The sequence below is a fragment of the Guillardia theta genome (genome assembly GCF_000315625.1).
Source record: "Guillardia theta CCMP2712 unplaced genomic scaffold GUITHscaffold_238, whole genome shotgun sequence".
Lineage (NCBI taxonomy): Eukaryota > Cryptophyceae > Pyrenomonadales > Geminigeraceae > Guillardia > Guillardia theta.
Genome location: NW_005434438.1, coordinates 41,237 through 53,890, shown reverse-complemented (window position 1 = coordinate 53,890; position 12,654 = coordinate 41,237). Strand labels below are relative to the sequence as shown.

The window sequence follows — 12,654 nt, the reverse complement described above, 5'->3', positions numbered from 1 at the left end:
TAACATAGCAACCCTAAACCCTTGAGCCGAGACCCTAAACCCTAAACCCTAAACCCTAAACCCTAAACCCTAAACCCTAAACCCTAAACCCTAAACCCTAAACCCTAAACCCCTAAACCCTAAACCCTAAACCCTAAACCCCTAAACCCTAAACCCTAAACCCAAGGTCAAGGTTAGGTCAGCCCATAAGCCCCCTAATGGACTATTTACTTTGTCCTGATTTATAAGAAAACCTTGTCCTGCTCGTGTCCTGCATCTGTCAGACTAGAGAAAAAGTGTCGCCAACCGTCGAACCATGGTGGTGAAGGTTGGCAACGACACGTCCTTTCGACCTGCAAGAGACATGCTTCCATGGTGAGAGACTGAACCCCTAATGATGCTTTCTATTGTAAGCCCTTGATCTGATCAAACTCCCTTCTTGCTGTATGACCACTGATCGTTTTTGCCACAGTTCCGTTGCGGAAGCGAACTTTAGTGAAGCTACCCAACGAGCAGGAGCACAAGCGTTTCCTCTGTTTGCTTTGGACCACCTTCAAGCGATGGAATGGGAAGCATCAGAGCCCTTTGAGGACCCGGACGGTGATTTGTTGCTTCCAGATTGCTGGCAACATGAGCAAGAGATAGAATGGAAAAGACCAGGAGCAATGAACCTTACAGAACCGCCAAAGTTTCAAAAGATATTCCTTCCAGACACAGAGGATTCATCTGAACCTCCTCCTCCTGTTGTTGTCAAAGCACAGAAGAAATTCCAGCAGTTCAGACCCTTGGAATTCTTTACGAAAGCCTCTTCAAATCCTCTGCGGCATGACGACTGGCTCCTATATCATTTAGTCTGTGCCATCAACACATCCAGAGAATTTCTCATGACATCGAAACAAGACATCTGGGATGGAATATATCCACAAAATCCTCAAGCTGTCCCAATCTACAACCCTAGCGGGAAGTATGCTGTTCGACTTCATGTGTTGGGCCAATGGCGACAAGTTTTCATCGATGACCGTCTTCCGTGCAAGGGCGAGGAATGCATCCTCCCTCGGGTCAAGAACAAAGCTGAGATCTGGCCCATGCTTCTAACTAAAGCTCTTCTCAAGGCTCTGACGATAACCCAGACGAAGGCAGACTCTGGAGACGAAGAGGTAGGAAAAAAGATGTTCCCTAACATTCTGGAGAGAGAAGTGTACTCGTTCTTTGTCACTTGCTTGACTGGAATGCACCCTGAGTTCTTGGAAACAAGCGAATCTTCATTCAAGCAAACTTTGCTCAACCGGATGACTGCGGGGAAGAGTTACTCAGTTGGGTGGGGGAATCACCCGCAGGAAAGGATCAAGTACATCTCAAGCTTTGCGACCGGCGAGGGAGATGAAAAGAGCGGAGGAGAAGGGAGGCACTGGGATGTTAATGAAGACTCTTCATTCATTATTCATGTCAACTGGACTGGTGAGCTTTCGCATGAGGTTGATATCCATGCCGCAAGGCTTTCTTGGCTCCTCTCCACTCCAGCAAAAGAAATTTCACAAGAAGGAGAAAACCAAGAGGAAACTGAAGAACAACGAGAAAAGGGGGAGCAAGAGGTTGTCAAAGATGAGGATGCAAAGATCAGCCTCAAGACTGAAGTGATGAAGCCAAACGTTGATATGAAACATTCTTGCTCATGGAAGTCATTTCTTGCCCACTTCACCCATGTCATCCTCTTCCATAAGGATAGTGACTACGAATTTTCATCCATGGTTTTTTTAGGGCAAGAAGTAGCAGCTGAAAACTCTGAGACTCCAGTGGATCAGGAGGAGCATGCTATACCTGTCTTCGACGGCCTCTCTCATGTTGCGCTTTTCGTGGACAACACAAAAGAAGACAGCGATTATGTATTATTCTCTATCTCGTCTTCTTGTCAAGCGAGTATGATCACAATCTCGGAGATCATGTTTGAGACCAAGAATAATGAGATGGCAGAGCCTTCGGAGCAGAACTTTATTCCGTCCATTACAATTCTTCCCAGGACGCTGGTCGAGACAGATGTTAATAGAAGTTTTCTTCTTCGCGTTCGCAAAGGAAAGAGTATTTTTATCATCGATTTTCCGAGCAGCTTTCGAACCGTTCTTCGCGTATCCAGTGACAGTTTGTTGGAGCTGAAAAATTTCGAAGGTGTCTTTGACAAGGTTGGGATCAAGTCTCTTTCCTCCTCTGGCACAGTAGAGGGTCTCGAGCCGAGGAAGGACACGATCTGGTTTCGTCAGAAGCTGCTTCCTCAAGGCGATTGTGTCTGCTCGCTGATTATCAAAACCTCCAACCCGCACATTCTCAGCTCTGTGCAGCTCGTCCTGGTTGACTGCTCCACCCGCGAAATTTTCTTCAGCACGAAAACCAAATTGACTCGGTCAAGCTTCAAGCATCCGCCGAAGGCTACATCTTGATCGCAAGGTCTTACTTTGGTGCCTCACCGCTGGCAGTAGAGGGAGAAGAGGCGACCCCTCTAACTTGCAGTTGGAGTCTTGCTGTCCTAAGCTCTTGCGAGGTCACTATGGAGGGCCTGGCAAGCGACCAAGTGCTTGACGCCAACGGTTACTTCGTACCCAACTACAGCAACGAGCTCTTCCGCTACCAGATCGAGCCCAAGGACGAGACTGGACTAGTCTACTTCTCCGTCTTCCTTCGCTCCTTCTCTCCGGCTGAGCTGAGGTTGTCGCTCATCGCAACACGGAAAGATCAGGTCTGGCACACGCACAGCAGGGACGAGGCCTCCAACGAGGAGGTTAAGACTATAGAGAAGGACGGGAAGCTTGTGACTACCCCCCTCCTCGAAGCTCAGGATCTCAATTGCTGTGAGATTTTTGAGGCCTGCATTCCCCCAGCAGAGGACATAGTCTATCTCCTGATCGCTCATCTTGTTGCCCGCCGTCCACTAGTAATGATGGCACCGAAGACCAAGGCTGAGGGCTCAATAGAATCAGCGGAGGAAGAAGCAGCAGTGGACGAGAAAAATGAGGAAGCTGCAGGTGAAAGGGCTTTAGACGAAAGCGCACAAGAGGAGGGGAAGGAACGAGTGGAGAAAGGGGAGGCAGAATACGTGACGAATGACATCGAAGAGCCAGGGCAAGAACCTTTCTGGTCCCTCCGCATCCTCACTTCTATCAGTCCTGACGGTTTGATCTCTGAAAACACAACCAAGGAAGAGAAAATCGATGCTTTCACCGCCGAGTGCCGGACAAACCAGAACCAAGAAGCTTTCGTGCTTGCCATGAGGAAGCAGAACAAGCTGCCAAGCTCAGACGATGCTGCTGCTCCTGCAGAGCCTCAAGGAACTGAGGCGGAGGAAGAAGGAGAGACCACGTCCTGGCCCCCGCAAAAAGAGGAAGAGCAGTCGTGGGCAGACTATCTCAAAGAGTATCTTGTTGGCTGTCCTCCTGCTGAACCCCTTGTGAAACGCGATCTGGAAGCCGCCGAGGGCTATCCCAGTCACGTTCAGCTTTCTGAAGACTGGAAGGCTCAAGAAGAAATGGAAGAGAGAGAGGCGACAGAGCTCGACGCCGTCTGGGAGGCTCACCGGCAAAGCCGCGAGGAAAACAAGCAGGCGCGTGAGAGCAGCTTGAATCTGCTCATGCAAGATATGTCTTCCGCTACCGTTGAGAGCTGCAACAAGTGGTTCTCAAAAGAGGAAGGATCGTTCCTGGAATCACGCTCTAAGCTGCTTGATGTCATCGCCAAGGGTGGAGACTTCCTTAAATCCTTGACGGAGGCTCTTGCAACGATTGAGGTCGTGCTTATTGACGTGGAGGATGAAAACTCAGAGTCGCCGTCTCAGCAAGTGAACTATGAGGATGAGGAGATAGTTGGTGAATTGCTCTTAGCAGTGAAAGAGGCAGATGAAGGCAAATGGAATGCAAACCTGGAAAGGCTTGCAGGACGGGATCCTCCAATGATTGAGATGCAGGACGTTTCATTACACAACATCCTCTGCTACCACAGGCAGAAGGTGACAGCTATGCTCCAGACAGAGCACAAGAGGATAAGCCAACAGAATGCAGCTGAGTCTGACAGGTTGAAGGAAGCAGCAGCAGCTGCAGCAGCAGCAGCTGCTGCAGAGGAGTCAGAGGAGGCTTGAAGCAGCTGCAACACAGCTACACCCACAGAGAAGTTCAGTGAAGTAGAATCTATTGAGTTTATTCTCGGAAAGTAAAGCATCATGCCCGGAGCTTAATCTCTCTCACTTCTCCTGCCCTCCCAGAATTTCCGCCAAGCATCTAACACGAGATGTAAGCGAAAAATTCAGAAAATATCATTGTGCATATTTACTCGTCAAGACGGCGATCGAAGTCTTGCTCAAACCCCTACAGCAAAATATTGTCATGAAATTAATTTGCTTGCACAAAGCAGGATCCATTCTTGAATTTTCATCAATTTTCGTTTTGATCCAAATGAAAAAGTGTAGTGTGTAATTTTAAACGCTTATCACGAACATAGCGTCAACGGCCGAGACCAGACGAGAGGAGAGGAGAGGAGAGGAGAGGAGAGGAGAGGAGAGGAGAGGAGACAAGATAAAACCTTACACGACAATACGAGACAACAAGTTTCACTGAGACCAACCTTGATTGACTCTCTGAGATCTTGAAGTTGACCTTTGAGCTTCATCAGCTTATCTTCCAACCCCTTCATCGCCAGTTGTTAATACGAAGAGAGAAAGCAAGATTCAAACTGCCAACCTTGCTCGCAGAAGGGTCAAATGTATCGAGCTGATTGAGTGAAAATCAAAAACTGGATCATACAAACTGGATCATAATCACAACGCACAGGAGTAGTAGCAGCAGGGGAGCTGTTTTCTTTGTCTAGGACTTCCTTTTCTTGATTTTCTTGGTTTGCTTGTGAACTTTCTTCATCCTTCACTGGTGCCTCCTCCTGCTTCGGAGGATTGGTTGGCGCGGCAGCTACAACCACGCAGAGTAAATGTAAACAAACAAAGCTCTATCACGTACAAGATACACAAACTTCTAGATTCAATTTACTACATATCTTATCGAACTTACTAGCTTTGATGCTTAACACTAGTTCTGCCCATGATCTTCTCATCTCAAGATCTCAATATTCAGCTTATTTCTAATTCACGAATCAGGTCCTTGTAACTCTAAGGATTGTACCTTTGGTCTCATCAGACCATTACAACTCTAATTTTGCTTCTGTTTCTTGCGCTGACCGGGTCAAATTCTTCTATTTTGGTCGGATAATTGTTAGTGGTACACTACTATCCTCACCATCCCAGGATCATGGTCTCTTACTGAGTTGGGAGATGAGTATTCCTTTGATTTCATTGCTGTTCAGTTTCATCGCTCTTCTTTCTTTCTTTTCACAGTCTCTTAGCTTCACTCCTACAGTCCATAAGGCCTCTTACCTTCTTGTTGTCCTTTCTTCTTCTTCGCCATGCTAGCCTTGTTTTTTTGAAATCGTTAGTGGATGACTACGGCAGAGTGCAGGACCGGCCCGGCCCGGAAAGCTATCTGGCCGCCCTGGCCTCACACGAGTTATTAGTACAGGCCTGTAGGGGCCTGACCGGGTTGCCGAGGACGCGATCGGGGGCCTGAAAAGAGATTTTTTGGCTGGACTCTCGGTACTCCAGATGCTCGATGCTTTAGGACATGGCACCGAAGAGTTCAATACTACTTCTCTAAGTTCAAATTGAGCCCTCAACTTTTTTAAGGGCCCAATGAGGAGATTTGAATTCTTTCAATGATATTTCGAGTCATGATATTGCGAAGTGTGCTGGGCCATCAATGGAGGCTTCGCTCCCATATAATGCCCCAGATGACTGTCACACACCCCACCCCCACCCCTTACCGCCTCATAGCAACCCTAGAAGGATTTTTCCATTTTCAGAACGATGGTGATATTCTAAAGCTGGCGGGATCACGTGCAGAGATTGGGAGCTGTGAATGAGGCAAAGCAAAAGGGCTATATTTTCCTTGTCTATATAAGGCAAGCTTCAGAGAAGGAAATGAAATGATCCTGCATCGTCATATGAGACTCGCCAACCTTGAATTTCATAGGCCCCTGACAATTTACGTTCACCCTACCCATCGTTGGCCTCCATGACCCCACCCCACACTCTTACTAGCAGAATCATCGTCAGTTGTCACCCGGTTGGCAACTAAAATAGTTTGTACCGATAAATATAATGTTAGTCCCGAGGTGGGTCAAATTTCATCAAAAATGCTTTTAACTGTCTATGAGAGCAGACCCCTTTATAAATCACAATCCATCAACAATCCTACGATGGTGGATATAAACATTGTACAGCAAACGATCCCACTTGTTACAAAATTATAAAACATACTACACCTCGGCTCTAAAAGGATTATATGAAATGAACATGGTAGCCGACATCCTACCAGTCCCCTCAGAATAGACCCCACCCTGGTAAACCGGCAATGGACCCCTACCTTGCTCTAGCTTATCCAGTGGTTGGTAGGGCAAATTCACACAACTACCCCACCCTAGTCATGAGAAAGTGTCGGGCTGTCTGAAATGTGCGAGACGCGCTTCAATGTGTGGGAGGAGCGACTACTCGCGCGTCTGATATCTTGTATCATGCACACTTCTTGATCCTCCGTCTTACCGGCGCTCATGATTCCTTGATTCAATCATTGAAAATCTTCAAGAACTGTCCGGCTCACCTCTAACTAACAAACTTCGTGGTACCTGCGACTTTGCCCCAAGAAACTCGACCCAGACTGAAACAAGAGCAAGATGTGTTACATATTTGTGTCGATCATAAGATAACGACGAAAATTGTGTCAAATTCGTTTTGAATATGCCTTTGGTGAATTGATGAACGGACGGGGAGGGTTCTACTTCAATGATTGTGCAACGTATCTACATTCCACTCCAGGACGAAATTAGAATGATAATTTCTGCCTTAAACCTAGAAACGGGAATCCCGGATAAGAAATCAAGATGTAGATCATCTTCCTTGACCGATGGGATCCTCATTGATTCACAACTTTCCAAATCGTCATGGAGCAGACTACCAATTTACAAGGTTACACAAGGTCACTCACCGTAAATTCATTTCGTTTTTAACAAGATGGACATGGCAGGCGCTCAAAGCAAGATTGGGCATAAACATCCCGAAAACCAGAAATGTACGACGAGTTCAATGAAGCCAGAGGAGTCGGGAATCCAAGTAGAGAGACCCTTGAATGCATTGCACAAGGCCGGCCAACAACAATGGTTTTACCAATTATGTAGAAAACTGTACATCGGACGAAAATTATTTTCAGTAAGAAACTCTTTTAACCGATCTTGTTTTTATAGGTTTTTCATCCAGGTGAAGGAATTGGGCTTGCTTCGGAACGAAAATGTTGTTGCAGTTCTAAGCGTTGTTCTGCCGGTCGAGAATCAGGTTTGGCTGTACAAGATATCTCACTATGCTGCAGCATGAGCACATCGTACCTCCCGATGCAATCAAAGCTTTGGGGTGACTTCGATGTGCTGTGTTTATTCCATAGTCTCAATCTCTTTTTATCGCTCAGGTTTCGTCACCTCGAGATCAACGTGCGCGAGGGCGATCCGTTGACTTTGCTGCAGCTTGTCAACGGTATCAAATTCATCAAGTATGCTTGTTCTGCTTGTCACACGAATGTTACTTGGCTTTACACATTCCTCAGCTCGATCATTCAGATGCGAGGGGGCAGCATCTATGTGCATTGTCGCCTAGGCCGTGTGCGATGTGTCATGCTATGCGTGGTGGGATGATTCCAACTGACAGTGCGGTTCCTCTACCTGACCTGAAACATCTCAAGGGGTATCTCATGGTGTCCAAAGGTCTGACTTTACAAGAAGCTGAACAGCATGTGAAGCAACTTGTTCCTGTGAGTCTTCCTGTCATATCTGAATTCCAATCATGTCCATCCTACAGGCATCGAAGATACGCAGGAAGCATCGAGAGGTTCTTGCCGAACTTGAACGACTTGATAGAAATAAGCAACACTCGCGTTTCTTGTAGAATGGGTCATTGATTTTCAATACCTGGCCTGTTCTGTTGCGTTTTGATTCTCTTCAAATTAGTTGAAACTTGCCATTTTTGAAAGGATAGCCAGAAAGATAGCCTTTCCACTTCTTGTAATTAGCTCTACATTATCTACACCTTAAAATCCCTAAGCGGCTGTGATGTTGTGTTTTACCATGCCGTATACTCCCATGGACGCACGGGAATGCGAGGGATGTGATCAGCTCTGATGGTTTGATCTTCCGTCTCCCACAACTACAAAACTCTCAACGAAGTTTGCTAGCAGCTCAACGCACCTTGCGGTCGTAACCTAATGCCTTGGCCGCCTTCAGCTCAGAGCAGTTGAGCTCTGCACATCCTCTCATGACACTCACTCTTGTCTTACATGCACAACAATTCACCGTCCCAGCGCTTCTCTCTGGTCTGCACTCCCGTTCCGGTCTTCCAGTTCTTCTCGTCCCAACCCAAAGTCTGCATGGCAAATGGGATCGCGAGTATCCATCACACTGAGTGCACCTTCCATTGCCTTCGCGTGTCCTCGTCCATGTCGTTCCAACAACGCTTCTTTCGGATCCACAGATCTGGCCAATCGTGCAGCCTGATCGAGAATTTTCGGTTCTTGAATATTGTGTCAACAGAATGGGAGGAACGTAAAATGATGATAACGCATACAGCGATAGCGACGTGTGAGATGGAGGAAATTCTTGGAACCATGGCTGATAGGGGATAATGATACCCTGCAATCAATCAGATGTGATATGGCGCATCATTTTCACATGTACTGAGTTGTTGCTGCATCCACGTTTTGTTGCAGCAATATGTTCCCATCACCCTGCACCCCTCATACTTTGTTCTTCTACCTGGAACAACCTCTCACAGATTCTCATGGTCAACTCAACTCAAATTCCTTCATGCCAGCCCTTCGTCTCCTTCTCTCACTTCCTCCCTCCCCTCCGCGCCATTGCTGCTCCGCTCTCTCATCGTTTTGTACCTATGAGAACTTCCGATTGTCTTGCCCTGCCCGCCTCAGCTTCTTGAGGCGCAGCGGACAAGAAAGCGAGCAATCATTGAATGTGTTCTTGCTATTCAGTTGCTTGCTATGCAGCTGAAGCATATTCTACAAGTGTCGACCACAATGGCAGCAAAATGCCAATCAAACTAAGCGGCAAGGAACTGCGGACAGGCCCGAGGAGAAGACGATAATTCATCAGAACGGTAAAGGTATACATAGAGAGTTGAATGAGCCAAGAAACACTCGCGAGTTCCACAGAGCATGGATGAGGATGGTGACCTGCAAAAGTTATCAAGAGGAAAACTATGAGGAGGCATGTGGAAGAATGATAGTGAGCTGTAGCTGAACGAGGATGGAGGAAGGACGAGTATGGAAGTACCAGCAAATTTCTTGACTGCGTGTAGATGATTGCCCATGCTAGACCTGTTTGATTGTCACCTTCTTCAACCCCTCTTATGCTCGCTCCCTTTCAGTGTTACTCACCGAGCACGGACAAGGGAAGAATCCCTCCGATGTTGAGGTGATGAACTGCAAAGAGGATCTGGGAAGAAATTAGAACCCACCGTTGCTATGGCGGGGGCTTCACCGAGCTCGTGGGGATGGCCCATTGTAGAGGCATCATGGCGGCGAGAGCCGGGAGGAGAAACCTGATGTAGAGTGAGGCAGCGGACAGGCAAGACGCTAACGTATCACCCGCGATAGAGAACCTCCTCGAAGATGGGAGCTGATATGCAGGGCCCAACAGCTCCAATTGCCATGGCCTATTCGGCAGAAGTCAAGACGAGCAGGGAAGACAGAGAAGATAGAAGGACAGAAGGGAAAGGATGATAGAAGGGAAAGGAGGACAGAAGGGAAAGAAGGATAGAACGGAAAGGAGGAGAGGAAAGCAGACGAAGCCAAAGAGAGCATAGGTGATGAAGGAAACGGAATGCAGCAGCAAGGGCAACAAGAGGACGAAAACGAGAGGAAGAGAGGAAGAAGGAGAATACCAGAAGATCCTTGTTCTCAGGATTGACGAGCTTCGAGACGACGCTCTCCTGTTCTATCGTTACTCAAGTCGCCCTGCTCCCATCGCTCAACCTCATCAAAGATGGTCGAAGGAAGGATGAACTGGTTGATGAGATCTGCGATGTTGAACAGAAGAGCAGACACGAAGTAGCTTCCTACCACCCACCTGCAACTTCAGTCAAACAAACTTCCTTGCACTGCAGGTTTCTTGATCTCAGTTTGCTCGTTCTGAAAGCTCTGTCCCTCCTCTCCTAATGGCTCAGCTTTATCCCTCCATTCTCACCAGACCCAGTTGCTGTTTGTTCTCCACCTTGATCACAAGCGTTAGGCATAACGATGAGAGCACAAGACATCAAGACCTCAGCCAAGTCCCTTGAGGAGGAAAGAAGGGCTTGTGCTTCGTGCCGAGGATCCGTATGCCCATGTACACCCACATGAGATGCCCCAGCAGTACCTGCACGCAGTCAGCCTTAGGCATGCCAAGCAACGGCTTGCCTTCCAGGCCCTCATCGTCGGGATAGTGAGCGGGACGTTGTAGACTGAGAGAAGGAGAAGCACTTGTTCGCAAAAGACCGCTCCATAGCTGATCAGGTGTCAGATTCTTTGTTCCTTCCTCGCTGACCTACCCCGATGCAATGTAAGCAAGCAAGAGGTAGGCTGTCGTTCCTCCCAAGATTTTCTTTGCCTCTCTTCGGCGAATGTCAGAGACAGGAACGTCAGGCCTTCCGCCATTCGAACCTTGGGATTCTCCATGGCGGGTTTGAGCTCTGGAGGAGAGGAGGGATCACGCTGACTCCTGCTAGCTTGCGGCAAACGAGGACACCTGACGTCATCACATCATTCTCCTTAATGTCTCTCCATTCCAAGGTGATCCATTTCAAGTCTCACCTGCCACAACCACCAGCCCTGCGATGGAATCGAGCCCGATGCTTTGAAAGGCTCCCTTGCTGTTCGGGATCAACTGCACGGGCTCAAGTCAGCGCGCTTGCTTCCCCTACCAACCCTCCTTCCCCCTCCCCCTACTTCCTTGTACCTGCTCAGGGAAATTCCACGAATTTTTGGAGAGATAGAGCAGATGGAAAGCGTAACTGCCCAGCGATTCAGCTTCACATAAATTAACGACGCATAACAACCAAGCGAGCATGATGGCAAACTGGACTAGAGGATGCAACTTCTTTGTCACCCACAGCGGAACAAACGCCGGAAGCCACTCTGGTCGAGATCCTTCCTCTAGCTCCCTTCCTGCCTGATCCGCCTTGCTCATACCAAACTCTCCCTCTCCGGCAGCGCCACTTGACGTCGTGGTGAGCGGCTTGCTCCTCTGGGCGCCACATCGCAGAAAGTGAGATTGAAGACGGTCAGGATGGTGATCTAACAGCAGAGATGTCAGGGAGGAGGGTGACGGGAGCGAGGAAGCAGAAACTCACGGCCAGGGTGAAGGCTGCGAGCAACTGACGGAGCATGCAGCCCTGAAATCGACGTGGAAGTCGGACAGAGGCCTGTAGGGTGGAGCAGCTGTTGCCTGGAAGGACTAAAGGGAGAGCTGAGAAATGCCTGAAGGGTTGGAAATCAGATCTTGCACATCAAGGAGGAGAAAGAGACGCTCGGGAGAAGGCATCACTCCCACAGCCGATCGTCAGGTTCTTATGACAGCATGTATGCACAGGGGCGTGAGGATCATGTGAACTACAGTCAATGTCGATTGTGAACATTGCCAAGATCCAACGCACGAGACGACAACAGGGGTAGCGGATCTCCAGTGACCTTTATGTTTATCTACCAGGGGACTGAGGGAGACGGAGGAGGAAAGAGGCAGGTGACAGCATGAAAGTGCAGCAACATGTTCTCATCGCCTCATCCTCCACTTCTTCTATCATTTTCACTTCACCTGCGCGAGCGGAGCAGCGCTCGCTGCCACCAGCGCCAAGGCTCGCATCCCTCCTCTCATGCCGCGCTCGCTTTCGTTACGGTCGTTATCACTTATGTCCCACCCTCTTTTTCCCTGTTTTCTACCCACCCTTTTTTCAGGTATCACACCACCCCTACCCCCATCAAGTGCGTCCTTTGATCGGCCTCCCGCATAGTCCCGAGTTTCCCTGCCTCGACTTTTTCCGATTCTCCGACAAACTCGCTCATGTTTTGCCTCCCGTCAGCTTCCCCTCGCCTCCCCTCTCTGCCTATAGCGCAGGCCTGTCCCTCTCTTCGCTGATTATTTCCCCTCCTTCCTGTCCTCTGAAGATCTTCTCTTCCTGGAAATCTTCGCTGATTATTTCCCCTCCTTCATCCTCTCCTATCCTCTGAAGACCTTCTCTTCCTGGAAATTTTTGTGCAAGCAGGTCTCCCACGAGGTCTGGAAAGAGGGGATGATGCTGCATGCAGCTGCTTAACATGAGCATGGATCGCTTGACGTGCATCGCAAGCGACAATGGCCCTGAACCTCTGCACGTCTTTGTCACGATCCTCGTTCTGGGGGGTACCCTGCTGATAGGTGGCAGAGCAAGTGGCTTCTTGCAACCAGAAAGAATTCATGGTCTACAGGTAAGACAGCAGCATGAAACAGCGATGTGTTTGATGCATTCTAGGGCAGTAAAGCTCACGCTCTGTGGTGCCTCTTGTCCGTCTCAGCGAGAGTTCTTCTATT

General features: G+C 48.5%; 4 protein-coding genes across 4 annotated transcripts; 2 read left to right on the top strand and 2 right to left on the bottom strand.

Annotated features, from left to right (window-relative positions):
- Nucleotides 1-295: 295 nt before the first annotated feature.
- Nucleotides 296-4,099, top strand: GUITHDRAFT_148741 (hypothetical protein; the record flags this gene model as incomplete). Its single annotated transcript, XM_005819216.1, has 3 exons — nucleotides 296-354; nucleotides 452-2,321; nucleotides 2,354-4,099. 3 exons carry the CDS (start codon nucleotides 296-298, stop codon nucleotides 4,097-4,099), a joined length of 3,675 nt encoding a protein of 1,224 aa, XP_005819273.1.
- A 2,396-nt stretch (nucleotides 4,100-6,495) lies between these two features.
- GUITHDRAFT_156380 (hypothetical protein) lies at nucleotides 6,496-7,375 on the top strand (the record flags this gene model as incomplete). The annotated part of the gene is made up of 3 exons (XM_005819215.1): nucleotides 6,496-7,034; nucleotides 7,083-7,264; nucleotides 7,313-7,375. Coding segments are annotated over exons 1-3 (379 nt in total), but the record flags the coding sequence as incomplete, so codon positions are not given.
- Nucleotides 7,376-7,404: 29 nt separating this feature from the next.
- Nucleotides 7,405-8,150, bottom strand: GUITHDRAFT_156379 (hypothetical protein). Its single transcript, XM_005819214.1, has one exon. It carries the CDS (start codon nucleotides 7,690-7,692, stop codon nucleotides 7,507-7,509), a length of 186 nt encoding a protein of 61 aa, XP_005819271.1. The 5' UTR covers nucleotides 7,693-8,150; the 3' UTR covers nucleotides 7,405-7,506.
- A 14-nt stretch (nucleotides 8,151-8,164) lies between these two features.
- Nucleotides 8,165-11,725, bottom strand: GUITHDRAFT_121552 (hypothetical protein; the record flags this gene model as incomplete). The annotated part of the gene is made up of 22 exons (XM_005819213.1): nucleotides 8,165-8,248; nucleotides 8,290-8,342; nucleotides 8,395-8,464; nucleotides 8,510-8,611; nucleotides 8,666-8,730; nucleotides 9,221-9,284; nucleotides 9,385-9,428; nucleotides 9,489-9,546; nucleotides 9,592-9,652; nucleotides 9,699-9,766; nucleotides 9,995-10,042; nucleotides 10,086-10,179; nucleotides 10,297-10,323; nucleotides 10,373-10,467; nucleotides 10,587-10,596; nucleotides 10,640-10,702; nucleotides 10,752-10,836; nucleotides 10,902-10,974; nucleotides 11,047-11,101; nucleotides 11,147-11,384; nucleotides 11,441-11,512; nucleotides 11,704-11,725. 22 exons carry the CDS (start codon nucleotides 11,723-11,725, stop codon nucleotides 8,165-8,167), a joined length of 1,551 nt encoding a protein of 516 aa, XP_005819270.1.
- Nucleotides 11,726-12,654: the final 929 nt, after the last annotated feature.